This window comes from Balaenoptera acutorostrata, unplaced genomic scaffold, assembly GCF_949987535.1.
Source record: "Balaenoptera acutorostrata unplaced genomic scaffold, mBalAcu1.1 scaffold_1173, whole genome shotgun sequence".
Lineage (NCBI taxonomy): Eukaryota > Metazoa > Chordata > Mammalia > Artiodactyla > Balaenopteridae > Balaenoptera > Balaenoptera acutorostrata.
Genome location: NW_026646420.1, coordinates 1 through 14,384, shown reverse-complemented (window position 1 = coordinate 14,384; position 14,384 = coordinate 1). Strand labels below are relative to the sequence as shown.

Below are 14,384 nucleotides of genomic sequence, written 5' to 3'. Positions count from 1 at the left end.
TGACCCCTTTTCTTTCTCCTCTCCTTCTGGGACTCCCATTATATATAGTTTAGTATTCTTCATGGTGTCCCAAGGAACTCTGAGGTTTTATTAATTTTTCTTCATTCTTTTTTCTTTCTTTTCTTCAGACTGGATAATGTTAATTGACCTGTCTTCAAGTTCAGTGATTCTGCTTTCTGCCAGCTCAGTTCTGTTGTTGACCCCTTCTGGTGAATTCTTCGTTTCAGTTATTGTCCTCATCAACCTTTGAATTTCTGTTTGGTTCTTTTTTGTATTTTCTATTTCCTTATTTATATTTCCTACTTGGTGAGACATCATTCTCATACTTTCATTTAGTTCTTTAGGCATGATTTCCTTTAGGTCTTCAAACATATTTAAAATAGCTGATTTAAATCTTGGTCTGGTAAATCCAATATCTGGGTTTCCTCAGAGATAGCTTCTATTGATTGCTTTTTTCCTGTGTATTGGTCATACTTTTATGCTTCCTTGCAAGTCATACAGTATATATTTTTTTAAACTGGACATTTCAAATAATACTATTGTCAGCTCTAGTTATCAAATTCTACTTCTTCTCCAGGATTTGTTATTGTTGTTTGTTGTAGTTGTTGTTTGTTTGTTCAGTGAATTTTTCAAACTAATCTATAAAGTCTTTATTCTTAGTCATGTGTAGTTATTTGATGTCTCTACTTTGTTAGCTTAGTAGTTAGCTAATGATTTTGCAGAGATTTCTTTAAACATCTGGAACCAGTGAATCTCCCACACTTTGCTGAAGAGCTCTGTGTGCAAGTGGGGTCACTTCTTCAACACTCAGCCAGGCAGTTGACAACACGTTATACTTGTGCAAAGCCTCAAGAATATTGGAAGAGATAATGGCAGAAAACCTCTGAAATTTGATGAAAAACATTTATCTATGCATCCAATGTCAGCCAGAGGTGAGAACTTATGTCCTTCTCTGGTCTTTCCTGAGCATATGCATAACCCTAGGCATGTTCACAGTTCTATGCATGTGCATGATGCTCTAGATTCTTAGCAATATGTCAGACCTTTTCAAAACCCCTATGGATATCTCATTTTCTAACTTTTCCTTTTAAGAGTTTTGGTTAATCTATTATTTTGTCCAGCTGTTAAGCACTGCATAGGCAGCTATGCAGTTAAAATGCTTGCATGAAATAGTTTTTTATAAGTTCCCCTTGGGGAATAGACTTTTCCCTGGGAGACCTCTGAATCAAGCCTAATACTCCAGCTCCTTTCTCCTTCTTCCTCCTCTTTCCAGGTCCCTCAGGTGTCCAGTGGCTTCTAGGATGCACTGTGAATGCAGGCTGCCATTTTTCAAGGCTACTGAGGAGCTGGAAATGGAGCATGGGACTAGGGCGAGTTAAGCTACCACAAAGCTCATACTTCTTACCAAGATTCGGCTTTTTTTTTACTTTTTTATTTTAAATAAATCCTCCTCAGATTGCCACAAACCTTGGTTAATTTATAGAGTTCTAAAAAAGTTGTTTCTGATGAATTTTGCTAGTTTTCTCATTTCTTTTATGAAGGAGAGAATCTTCAGAGATCCTTACTCTGCCATTGTTGCAAATGTCACTCCAGACACTCTTTAAGTGTTTAATAAAGAATATTGAATCGGTGAACTTATAGAAAGTGTATCCTTCGGGGAAAGGCAATATGCTCTCTGCTCCCCCTGATTCTTCTGCATCTTTTCGGCTCCTCTACACTTTTCTCTTAGTGTCTCTGAGCATCTGTCCTTGGCCTTCTTTTCTTCCTTCTCTGCACACTCCCTGGGTGGTCCCTTCACTTCCTGTGGCTCCAGGTAGTGAGACATTTATTCATAGTATTCCCTTACACTTCTTTTCCAGGTGTAACCTGCCCTGTGATGGCTGTGTGCTTGCTCAGCCTGAACTTTCTCCTTATCACAGATTCTGTGGGTCTCTACATTCATCCTGTCTTATTTTGATTCCTTACTCACAAACTTTGTTTTGTATTCTTCACATCAGCTCATGTCATCTTTGTCAGAAATTTGGTATTACCTTAAATAACTGATACAGGAAACTAGATAATCTTGAAGGTGACTTTAGAAAGTTACTCTTGATGTAGATTTTTAATAAGTTGGTTTGGGAGTGTGTGTGTTTGTGTGTGTGTGTGTGTGTGTGTTTCATTTTGGGGACAGGGAAAATTAAAGTGGTGCTGGAGCCAAGGAGTCCAGCTTACAATTGTCCATCCTTCAGATCAAATGAGTGTCTGCATTAAAGCGGTGGCTGCAGGAATTACAAAAGAAGAGACAGGTGCAGGAAATATTACTAAAGTGACCTCATGGGACATGGTGAGTGGCAGAAAAAGGAAGATGAAGAAAAGAGTTGCAATACCAGATGGTACTGAGGTTTTAAGTCATCAAGACTGAAAAACTGAGGGTCACATTGACAGCTGTAGGGATATAATGGAGAATGGTAGCATTGGGGGAAAGAAATGAGTTTGTTTTAAGTGTTGGAGAAGCCAAAAATTATCAAGTGAGCTGAATCAAACAGACTTCTACTTTCAACCAAGACGGAGTAACAGGGGCCATATTTATATTTAACCTTCCCCGTGAAATAACAAAAGAACTGATTTAAGGTTCTGGATATCAGACAATGAAGGGAAGTAAATGAGGTGAGCTCTATACTTGCCCCAGGTTACTGCCTTGTGAGAGCTTCCAGTATATAACACAGAAATTGGAATCCCAGGCAGACCCAGGTGAACTCCCTGAACTGAAGAGATGAAGCTGAGAGTCCAGAGAGACCCAGTAGCCAGAGTTCACAGGACAAAGTACAGAGCTAGAGAGGAGAGAGTGAGAGAGAGAGAGAGAGAGAGAGAGGGAGAGAGGGAGGGAGGGAGAGATTGAGAGCATGCACTAGCTCTGCATGGATCTACAGAGGATCTAGCTTGAGGATTCAGCAGATTACTGATCAGCACATACATGTGAGGAAAACTACAAAATGTTAGCAAATCGAATCCAATATTATGTAAAAATTATATTGCATCTTGAGCAAGTGTAGTGTATCTCAGGAAAGCTGGTTTATATTAAAAAATCAATGTATTTTACCGTATCAAAAAATGAAAAAGATCATGTCAGTAGATACAGTAAACACTTTTGACAAAATCATATATTCTTGATGAACACTTAGAAGGGAGCATCTTCCTCCTGATAAAGGGCATCTATGAAAATCCCACAGCTGACATCATAATTAGTGGCAAAAGACTCAATGCTTTCTCCCTAAGATCAGGAACAAGACAAAGATGTTTGATCTCACCACACTTATTTAACATTGTATTGGAAATCCAGGCCAGGGAAGAAATAGAAATAAAATACATCCGTGTTGGAAAGAAGGAAGCAAAATTATTCATAGACAAAATGAATATCTATGGAGAAAATTCAATGTAATCTACAAAGAAGCTATTAGAACTAATCAATGAATTCAGCAAGTTTGCAGGATGCTTGATCAATATATAAAATAAATTGCATTTCTTTATACTCGCAACAAATAATCAGAAATCAAAATTAAATAAGTAATGCCATTTGCCATAGCATCAAAACATAGGGATTTCCCTGGTGGTCCAGTGGTAAAGAACCCGCTTTCCAATGCAGGGGACATGGGTTCCATCTCTGGTTGGGGAACTAAGATCCCACATGCCCTGGGGCAACTAAGCCTGCGAGCCCCAACTATTGAGCTTGTGCACCTCAATGAGAGAGCCTGCGTGCTGCAAACTACAGAGCCCATGTGCTCTGGAGCCCTTGTGCCACAACTAGGGAGAAGCCCACACACCACAACTAGAGAAGCCCAAGCACCACAACGAAGAGACCATGTGCTGTAACAAAAAGACCCCTCATGCCTCAAGGACGATCCCATGTGCTGCAACTAAGACCTGACGTAGCCAAAAATAATTAAAAAATAAATTAATAAGGAAAACAAATAAAATAAATAAATATTAAAAAAATACTTAGAAATAAATCTGACAAAAGATGTGCAAGACTTGTACACTGAAAACTATAAAATATTGATGAAAGAAATTAACAAAGATCTAAATAAATAGAGAGAGAGAGACTGTGTTCATGCATTGCAGAACTCAATATTTTAAAAATGTGATTGTTCTCAAAATTGATCTATAGTTTTAACACAATCTTAATCAAAATCCCAGTAGGCTTCTTAATTCTTTTTGTAGAAATTGACAAGCCGATTCTAAAAGTCATAGGAAAATGCAAAAGAGTTAGAAGAGCCAAAACAACTTTGAAAAAAAAAAAAACAAACCTAGAAATATATGTACAAATATATATATTTCTAATATACATATAAAATATATTTACATATATATTTTTAACATGCACATAAAATATACTTTCATATATAAAACATTTGTAACTATATTTCTGCATTTTCTGTTACTTTAATATATACAATATTTTCAACAAGTTGCAAAATCTAGCAACAAATGAAATTGGAATTTTAGATATCTATGTGTAAAAAAATCAACTTTGATTTATACTTTTTACAATATACAAAATTTAACTCAAAATAGACCATAGAACTAAATGTAAAACCTAAAACTATAAAGCACCTAGAAGTAAACATGGGAGAAAATATTTCTGATCTTGGATAAGGCAAATAGTTCTTAGATACAACATAAAGCACAACAGGTAAAATTTAAAAATTGATAAATTGGACTTCATCAAAATTTAAAACTTCTGCTCCTTGAAATACATTGTCAAGAGAAGTAATAAAAGCTGCAGACTGGAGGCAAATCAAATATCTGGTAAAGGACTTATATCTAGAATATATAAAAATTCTTAAAACTTAATATTGGGTTGGCCAAAAGGTTCATTTGTTTTTTTCTCTAAGATGGCTCTAGTAGCACTAAGTTGTCTTTGACTTCATTCGAAACAGTTTTGTTAGATTGTATGTGACAGCTGTCATATCAGCGTGCATTAAAAAAAAACTTATCAAAATTGGTGGAATTTTGTGTAGCCATTTTAATATTGAAGATGGAAGGAAAAAAGCAACATTTTCGGCCCATTATGCTTTATTATTTCAAGAAAGGTAAAAACACAACTGAAATGCAAAAAAAGATTTGTGCAGTGTATGGAGATGGTTCTGTGACTGATCAAACACGTCAAAAGTGGTTTGCGAAGTTTCGTGCTGGAGATTTCTTGCTGGCTGATGTTCCACGGTCGGGTAGACCAGTTGAAGTTGATAGCGATTAAATCGAGACATTAGTTGAGAACAATCAACGTTATGATTATGTGGGAGATAACCGACATACTCAAAATATCCAAATCAAGTGTTGAAAATCATTTGCACCAGCCTGGTTATGTTAATGACTTTGATGTTTGGGTGCCACATAAGTTAAGTGAAAAAAACCTTCTTGACCATATTTCCGTGTGTGATTCTCTACTTAAACGTAATGAAAAAGTTCCATTTTTGCAACAAATTGTGATGGGCAATGACAAGTGGATACTGTACAACAATGTGGAATGGAAGAGATCGTGGGGCAAGAGAAATGAACCACCACCAAACCACACCAAAGTGTATATGGTGGGATTGGAAGGGCGTCCTCTATTATGAGCTCCTTCGGAAAACCAAAGGATTAATTCCAAGTGCTGCTCCCAATTAGACCAACTGAAAGCAGCACTCAACGAAAAGCGTCCAGAATTAGTCAACAGAAAATGCATAATCTTCCATCAGGATAACGCAAGGCTGCCTGCTTCTTTGATGACCAGGCAAAAACTGTTACAGCTTGGCTGGGAAGTTCTGATTCATCCTCCGTATTCATCACACATTGCACCTTCGGATTTCCATTTATTTCGGTCTTTACAAAATTCTCTTAATGGAAAAAAGTTCAATTCCCTGGAAGACTGTAAAAGGCACCTGGAACAGTTCTTTGCTCAAAAAGATAAAAAGTTTTGGGAAGATGGAATTATGGAGTTGCCTGAAAAATGGCAGAAGGTAGTGGAAAAAAAGGGCGAATGCATTGTACAATAAAGTTCTTGGTGAAAATGAAAAATGTGTCTTTTATTTTTATTTAAAAACCAAAGGCAATTTTTGGCCACCCCAATAATAAGAAAATAGCCCAATTTAAAAAAAATGTGCAAGGGATTTGAAAAGATACTTCAATAGAGAAGATACATATGTCAAATAAGCACATAACAGATACTTACATGCTCAACACCATTAATTATTAGGTAAATTCAAATAAAATAACCATGAGGTACCACTTCACATCATAAGAAAGACTAAAATTAAAAAGATTATTTCAAGTATTGGGAGGATGTGGGGGACCTAGATCTCTCATATATTGCTTTGTAAATCATATAACCACTGTTAAAAAGAGTTTGGCAGTTTCATAAAAAGCTAAACACACACCTAATATATGATCTAGTCATTCTCCTCCTAGGTATTTCTACCAGAGAAAGCATATGTCCATAAAGACATACATGAACATTCATAACAGCTTCATTTAAAATAGCCCCAAACTTGAAACAACCCGAATGCCCATTAATGGGTGAACGCATATGTTGTGGCATATCCATACAATGAAATATTACTCAACAATACATAGAAATGAAGTGTTCATCCATGTGGCAACATGAATGCATCACAAAATTGTTATGCTGAGAAAAAGCCAGACAAAAAGACCACATATTGTATATTTCATTTCTATAAAATGTTAGAAAATGCAAATTAATCTAGAGTGACAGGAAGCAGATCAGTGGGGGAGGAGGGAAGAGTGCTAAGGATGGGGGGTAGGGGTTACAAAGCTGTACCAGGAAACTTTTGGGGGTGATGGACATGTTCATTACCTACAGTGTGGTGATGGTTTCACAGGTGTATACATAGATCAAAACTTACCTAATTGTTCACTTTAAAAACGTGCAGTTTATTATATGTCAAGTCTATCTCGGTAACATTTAAAAAATATACAAATGAGCTGATCTGAGGGCACATGGCCCATCTTCTAGGGACCGTGGCTTTGGAGTCAGACAGGTGCTCCTTCCTAGTTCCCTGTGAATGGTGAGTCAGGGACAGCCCAGAGTTAACTTGCGTTTTCTGATAATATGCGACAGGCCGGGTACTGCTGATACAATGTTTTGACCACTGTCAGTTACTACAAAAAAGAATGTTAAAAATCAGGGAAATTAAAATTGAGGATTATGTTTATGTATTGTTTTACTCGCTTTCCGGTGATTCTACTCACTCCCAGTGTCTTGCTTTTCCTTCAGGGATGGAGCGTTTTCTGTTAGTTCAGTCTGGCCCTCTGATTTTATTCCTGCAAGGAGAAAGGAAATGCCTCGTATGTTTAAGGTAAGCTTGCATACTGTCATTGGATCCCTTGTATGTTTTGTTTCATCCCTTTTCTGCCTGTTCCTAGAGGTCAGGGCTCCTTGGGTTACTGAAGGTACCTGGAGGTTGAGGTTTTAGAAGTGCTGTGGGATAGTTTCCCTCCCTCTCCCACTTGCCACAAGAAATCTAGCCCTTTATTCTTATTCAAAAATACTATAAATAGCTTTTGGCAGGTGTCACATCTTTCATTCTACAGTTAAATCTGAGACTTAAGATACAAATGTTCCTGAGGGTGTCCATTCATTCCACACTAAGGTAACAGGACAGATCTAATTCATAGCTGAAAACAGGGGAAGCTTACAAAGCAGAATGGTACTGGGGTGGGGGGTGTGAAAGAAGAAGGAAAAAACAGTAACAGAGGAAGAGAGACCATATACTTCTGGGTCAGACATAGAGGAAGGTCGCCGATTCATGGACCTACAATAGCATGAATGTGCAACTTCTAAAACTAGAGGTACTTGGTAAAATAAGTCTCCTCTGAGACAATATTTTGAAGTCATAATTCAGATTCAAGCCAAGAGTACAAAATGGAAAAATTGGGGAAAGATGTTGTTTTGCAAACTCTAAAAAATAGACACTCTGCTCTTTAAAATTCATGTAAAAAATAAAAGTGATTCTGGAATGGATTAAATAAAGTGACAGAGAAAGCAAAGGACTGTTATCCCCTCGAAACCCATGTGGTTACAGTCAACCTAGGAATCTTGGTTTAACAAAGGCCAGACAGGAGTATTCTTAGTTCCTTAGTGCAAAGATAGACATCTATTTAGACTGTACCCAACCACCAAGAGACTACAAAGACCTGGCCATTTGGAACTGACTTACAGTGGGAATTTATGATGTCATTGCTGCTAACTTCATGCTCACAAAAGAAAGTTTTATATATTAGAGTTCTGCTAGCTTAATTATATACCTTAAAATTTAAATCTGATTTGCCATTTACTAGTATAATGTAAGTTATAGGCATGTAGCAACAAGGAAAACATGTGTTTTTGAATATTTCTAACTTAACAACAAAAAACTCCTGAACATTCTGTAATATCACAATTGATTATGATGATTGCCATTGCAAAACACATTGCCGTTTCAGAGATAAGCTAAAGATGCAAAGCTGTGTGTTAGAATTAAAGCAATAGAGAGACTCAGAGTGGAGGTTCTGGCATCAGACTGCCTGCATTCTACCCTGCTGTGCTCCTGTCCTCTCACTGATAAAATGGAGAGAATAGCAGTAACTAGGCACTGAGGTTTCTGTGAGGATTTAATCAATTAACACATGTCAATTTCTTAGAGCAGTTCCTGGTACAGAGTCAGCATTCAATAAATGGTAGCTATTTCCATTTGATGAAGTACAAGACTTTAGGTAGTCAGAGAACACCGGTGGTTTTATGAGGATCAAAATAGAAGTGCTTCTGACACTTTGCTTTGGGCCTGCTTCTGATACTCACGTCATCTATTTTACTACCAGGAAGAGGGTAATGTTATTTAACATTTCGTTTAACAATGGTGAGTTTTATGAAAAATGCTAGACAGGCTGGCATAAAGAATGCTTGCTTTCTTATAACCTAGATATTCCTTAAATCATTCTAGGTCACAGCTTCCCAGCTCTCAGCACCTAGTAATAGATATTCAATCCCAATCTTAGCAGATAGCGAGAATGAGAAGAGTGAGTGGGTGAGCGTGCTGAGTGAACTGCACAAAATATTGAGAAAAAGTCATTCCGGAGACCGCTCAGTCTATGTTCTGAAAGAGGCTTATGACAACAATCTACCCCTGATCAAAACCACCCAGACAGCTGCAATCATAGGTATGGATTTACAACATTTATCCCGCTAGGTTCCTACCTTTCACCACAGTCCCAATGTTGAAATCTGAAAACCTTAACTTTATCCACAATTCATTTGTCAGCAAAACCTGAGTGAATGAGGCTTACCCGGGGGTGGAGGGTTGTCTTCCCACTTCTATCCCACAGCTACTCATCAGATTCTCTGCAAAAATATATTTGATTATATGATGGCTCCCAGGTCCTGCCTAAAAGGGCGTTTCTTTAATCTACCTTTCAAGTCTTTTCAATCTACCTTTTCAAGTCTGAAAAATTATGAGCTCCCAAACACATCTGGCCCCAAACACATAAGGGGTGTGACCTTGTGTGTAACTGTGAACTACCTGCCTTAAGGGCAGAGACTGTCTTTCAAATCCCAACGCCCAATACTCAATAAATAAGTGAAAATCAAGTGAATCAATGAATGAAATGCTAAGATCAATACTGAAAGTTTTATCAATAGACAAGAATACTTGCATCTCTTAAACAGCATTTCTTCTGCATTAGATACTGGTGACAATAGAGCCACTTAGCTATTTCCTCCTGGGGGTCACGGAGCTAGTTACTAAACTTCATGTGTTAAATGCAGATAATTCCAGTTTTTCAGTTATGGAGAGGATTAAATGAGCTTATATATGTAATATCTGTGCTTTGTATTCAAAGCCTTCACGTAATGTGCTATCTTTGCACTTTTTTAGTTCTCACTCTGTTGTGACATACCTCCCCATGCTGTTTTAGCTCAGGCCAAGGTCACCAAATTATTTTATAAAATTTTTTCATTCATGAAACATCACTTATTTATAGCAAATTTGACAGTTTATCATTACTTGAATATTATACTTTCTCTAAGCATTCATAAAGATTACTTTGTAAAATGATCTTTCTGTTGAGAAAAGTAATGTTTTATTATGCTTATTTCTGTAATGTGAAAGAAAAATCATAGTGCCAATTATTTATTTTTATGTTTCTTTTCACTGTAGTATTGCTAAATATATACTTAATTTGATTTCTACACTTTTTCAACATTGATAAACTTGTCCAGTTTATCTTATTAGCTTCACTTAATGTTTGCCCCCAAAAATACTTGATATTTTAATTTATGTGTCAAATATAGATCACAAAAGAATCGCTCTGGGAAATGAAGAAGGGTTATTTGTTGTCCACGTTACCATAGATGGTAAGGAGAGTATTTACTGTTCTGGAATAACTTTAAACTCTAATAGTAATAATATCAGGTTCTTCTCTTCTTTTCTGTAAAAGAAATTTTCCACATCTGGTTCGATGTGTTTTCAAGTCAACTGATGACTTTTCTCCTTTCAGAGATCCATAATCTTCCAGAGTCCAAATATCTTTTGAAAAAAAATTTTATTGGAGTATAGTTGATTTACAATGTTGTGTTAGTTTCAGGTGTACAGCAAAGTGATTCAGTTATACATATACATGTACTCATTCTTTTTCAGATTCTTTACCCATATAGGTTATTACAGAAGATTGAGTAGAGCTCCCTGTGCTATACAGTAGGTCCTTCTTGGTTATCTATTTTATATATAGTAGTGTGTCCAAATATCTTCACAAGTGATTTTATCTAATAAGTGCGCTGTAAGAACTTAGTTTACCGTCTTCAAGTTGGTGCATGAAAGGAAACACTTCTGCTTGAATCCCCCTCCCCCACTAGTACATTGACACCACAAAGAGTAACAACATAAAGTGAATACTTCTCAGATAAGACCGCAGAGTTCTCTGTTTCTGTTTTTGTTTTGTTTGTTTTTGTTTGGCTCTCATGGTTGTTTGAGGGAGAAATGGGGAAGTAGATGAAATGAAGAGGAGTCATTGTAATATAGATGTTCTCTTGAATGTCTTGCACTCTAATGATAAGTTAGTTAAAGGAGAACCTGCATTTGAAGGGCATTAGCTATTCTCCATTGAAGGCTTCCCATGCTGTGTGGGTGACTCAGTCCTGGTGAGGAGACCCATGAAAGGTCCACCAGGTGCCAGCATAAGAGCAGGGACTTGTCTCTCTTTGTTCAGCACTGTATCCTATGCACTTAAACAGTGCCTGGCACATAGTAGTCAATCAACAAATGTTTGTGTAATAAAGGAATCAATTTAGTGCCAGAAAAAAAAGGACAGTTTTGTTCCCTAAAGAAGCAGTATATTGGGAATTCCCTGGTGGTCCAGTGGTTAGGACTCGGCACTTTCATTGCCGGGGCCCTGGATTTGATCCCTGTTCAGATCTAGATCCTGCAAGCTGCATGGCAAGGCCAAAAAAAAAAAAAAAGAAGAAGCAGTATATTTCCACTTGTCAGACATTGAGGGTGTTCGCCTTGCTGTCTGGAATCTCAGGACTGAATTTAGTGCTTTATTATGCTAATTTTATGTTTAAGGTAATTATGTTATCTATGGAATAATTATCTTTTTTTTTTAACCTATATAATTTTTGATCTCTTATCCTCTTCCTATCCCTTTTTGGTCCTTCTCAAACCTACCCTTTGCGTTTATGTCTGTGATTTTATTAGAACCTGATTTAAATCCATTGGAGTAAAAATCGGAAAGAATTTTAAAATAGGAAAACATTCTTCTGCACAGCAAAGGAAACCATCAACAAAAGGAAAAGGCAACCTATCGAATGGGAAAAAATATTTGCAAATCATAGCTGATAAGGGGTTAATATCCAAAATATATAAAAACTCATAAAACTCAATAGCAAAAAGCCTAAGCAATCTGATTAAAAGATGGACAGAGGATCTGAATAGATATTTTCCCAAAGAAGACATACAGATAGCCAACAGATACATGAAAGGTGCTCAAGATCACTAGGGGAATGCAAATCAAAGCCACAATAAAATATCACCTCATAACTGTTAGGATAGCTATTATTAAAAAGCCAAGAAATAATGTGTTGGTGAGGATGTGGAGAAAAGAGAACGCTTGTTCACTGTTGATGGGAATGTATATTGTTGCGGCCACATGGAAAACAGTATTGAAGTTCCTCAGAAATTAAAAATAGAGCTACCATGTGATCCAGCAATTCCACTTATGGACATTTATTCGAATAAAACAAAAACACTAACTTGAAAAGATATCGCACCTCCATGTTCCTTGCAGCATTATTTGCAATAGTCAAGATATGGAAACAACCTAAGTGTCTACCAATGGATGAATGGGTAAAGATGTGATATATATATACATACATACATATATATATTATATATATTATATATAAAATATATATATATTATATATATATATATATATATATATATATATATAATTCAGCCATAAAAAAGAAAGAAATCTTCCCATTTATGACAAGATGAATGGACTTCGAGGTTGTTACTCTAAGTGAAAGAAGTCAGACAGAGAAAGACAAATACCATATGATCTCACTTATATGTGGAATCTAAACAAACATGTTCATAGATACAGAAAACAATCTGTGGTTGCCAGAGGTGGGGGTAATGGGCAAAATGGGTGAAGGGGTTTTAAAGGTATAAACTTCCAATCATAAAATAAATAAGTCCTTGGTATGTCATGTACAGCAACATGATCATAGTTAATAATACTATATTGTGTATTTGAAAGTTGCTAAGAGAATAGATCTTAAATTTTTTATTACAAGAAAAAATTGTAATTATCTACAGTGTTGGATGTTAACTAGATTTATTGTGGTGACAATTTCTCAATACACACAAATATTGAATCATTATGTTGTACACCTGAAGCTAGTATAATGTTATATGTCAAATATACCTCAATAAAGAAAATTAAAAAATAAGAAAACATTGCTATTTGAAGGTGACTTGCTGTTTTATTTGTAGAGAAATTACTCAAGTTGATGACACTAAGAAGATTTATCAGATCATTTTTATTGGGAAAAATTTCTTAGTTGCTTATGAGTAAAATTTGGAGAACAGTTGAAATAAGTAAACAGAAGTTATTATGAATTTTAAAATGACTTACAAATATGCTTATTTGTGTAGAAATTATTCGCATTGGCTACATGAAGAAGATTCACCAGATTGAGCTTATCCCCCATGGCCAGATGGTTGCAGTGATCTCAGGACGAAGTCACCATGTGCAGCTGTTTCCCATGTCAGCTTTGGATGGACGAAAGACTGATATTCACAAGCTGGCAGAAACCAAAGGGTGCCAGACCGTGACTTCTGGAACAGTGTGCCAAGGGGCCCATACATGCCTCTGTGTGGCTAGGAAAAGCCAAGTCTTCTGTTACAAGCTGTTTCAGAGCAAGAAAATTTCTCACAGAAAATTTAAAGAGCTCCAAATCCCAACCAATGTCCAGTGGATGGGCATCTTCAGCGAACAGCTCTGTGTAGGATTCCAATCAGGATTCCTGAGATACCCCTTGAGGAGAGAAAGAATTCCATACAGGATGCTGCACTCCCATGACCCTACACTGTCATTTATTGCACATCAACCAGTGGATGCTCTCTGTGCAATTGAGATCTCTAGTATTGAGTATCTGTTATGTTTTAAGAGCATTGGAATTTACACTGACAGCAGGGGCCTCAGATCTAGGCCAGCTGAACTGATGTGGCCAGCAACTCCAAGTTATTGCTGTAAGGCTATCTTACAATTTATTTCCTTGTCTCTCTGTACATTTCCAACCTTGTTATTACAATTCTATATCGTATGACTAAATGTTGTTAATGACGGTTTTATTTTTGAAAACTACATCACTGAAGAATTTTCCTAAGTTGTCTATGTCTTTTTAAGTAGAATAGCTCTAAAGAAGTTATATCTAAGTCATACATGTGAAATAACTTAGCCTTTAATTTATACTATATTCATAGGATAATTTACCTTGAATATATTCTTAATCCAGGTTGTTGCTTTTTGTAAGCTCCTAAGTAGATATCTTCATGGTCACTGAAAACCACATAAGCATTAATTAACCATAAGAAATAGTTACTAAGTAGATTACTTTTTGCCTTTTAGATTTAGCTTATGTAAAGTCTACATAGAATGTTCCTAAATACTTTTAGCCTATTTGATATTTCATTGATGCAGGCCATCATTTTATAAATTTACTATAGCATTTTTTATTCACTTAGAGAATAGTAATTGAGCACTTAATATGAACTTACTATGCTAAAAGTTAAGGGCACAATATTAAACATGGTGAAATAGTCTGTATCTTTATTGAGATTATAATCATGATATGAGATCAATAATTAAGC

The 14,384-nt window shown here is 36.2% G+C and overlaps 1 protein-coding gene across 1 annotated transcript in view; it reads left to right on the top strand.

The window, feature by feature from the left end:
- The window catches only part of LOC103015868 (serine/threonine-protein kinase MRCK alpha-like), a gene marked incomplete at its 3' end in the record, with an annotated part of 39,609 nt that extends 25,846 nt beyond the window's left edge, over positions 1-13,763 (top strand). Inside the window, exons 4-7 of the mRNA XM_057539592.1 lie at positions 7,250-7,331; positions 8,955-9,171; positions 10,301-10,363; positions 13,167-13,763. Of these exons, the coding sequence (XP_057395575.1) occupies positions 7,250-7,331; positions 8,955-9,171; positions 10,301-10,363; positions 13,167-13,763 (959 nt within the window). The remainder of the gene's footprint in view (positions 1-7,249; positions 7,332-8,954; positions 9,172-10,300; positions 10,364-13,166) is intronic.
- Positions 13,764-14,384: the final 621 nt, after the last annotated feature.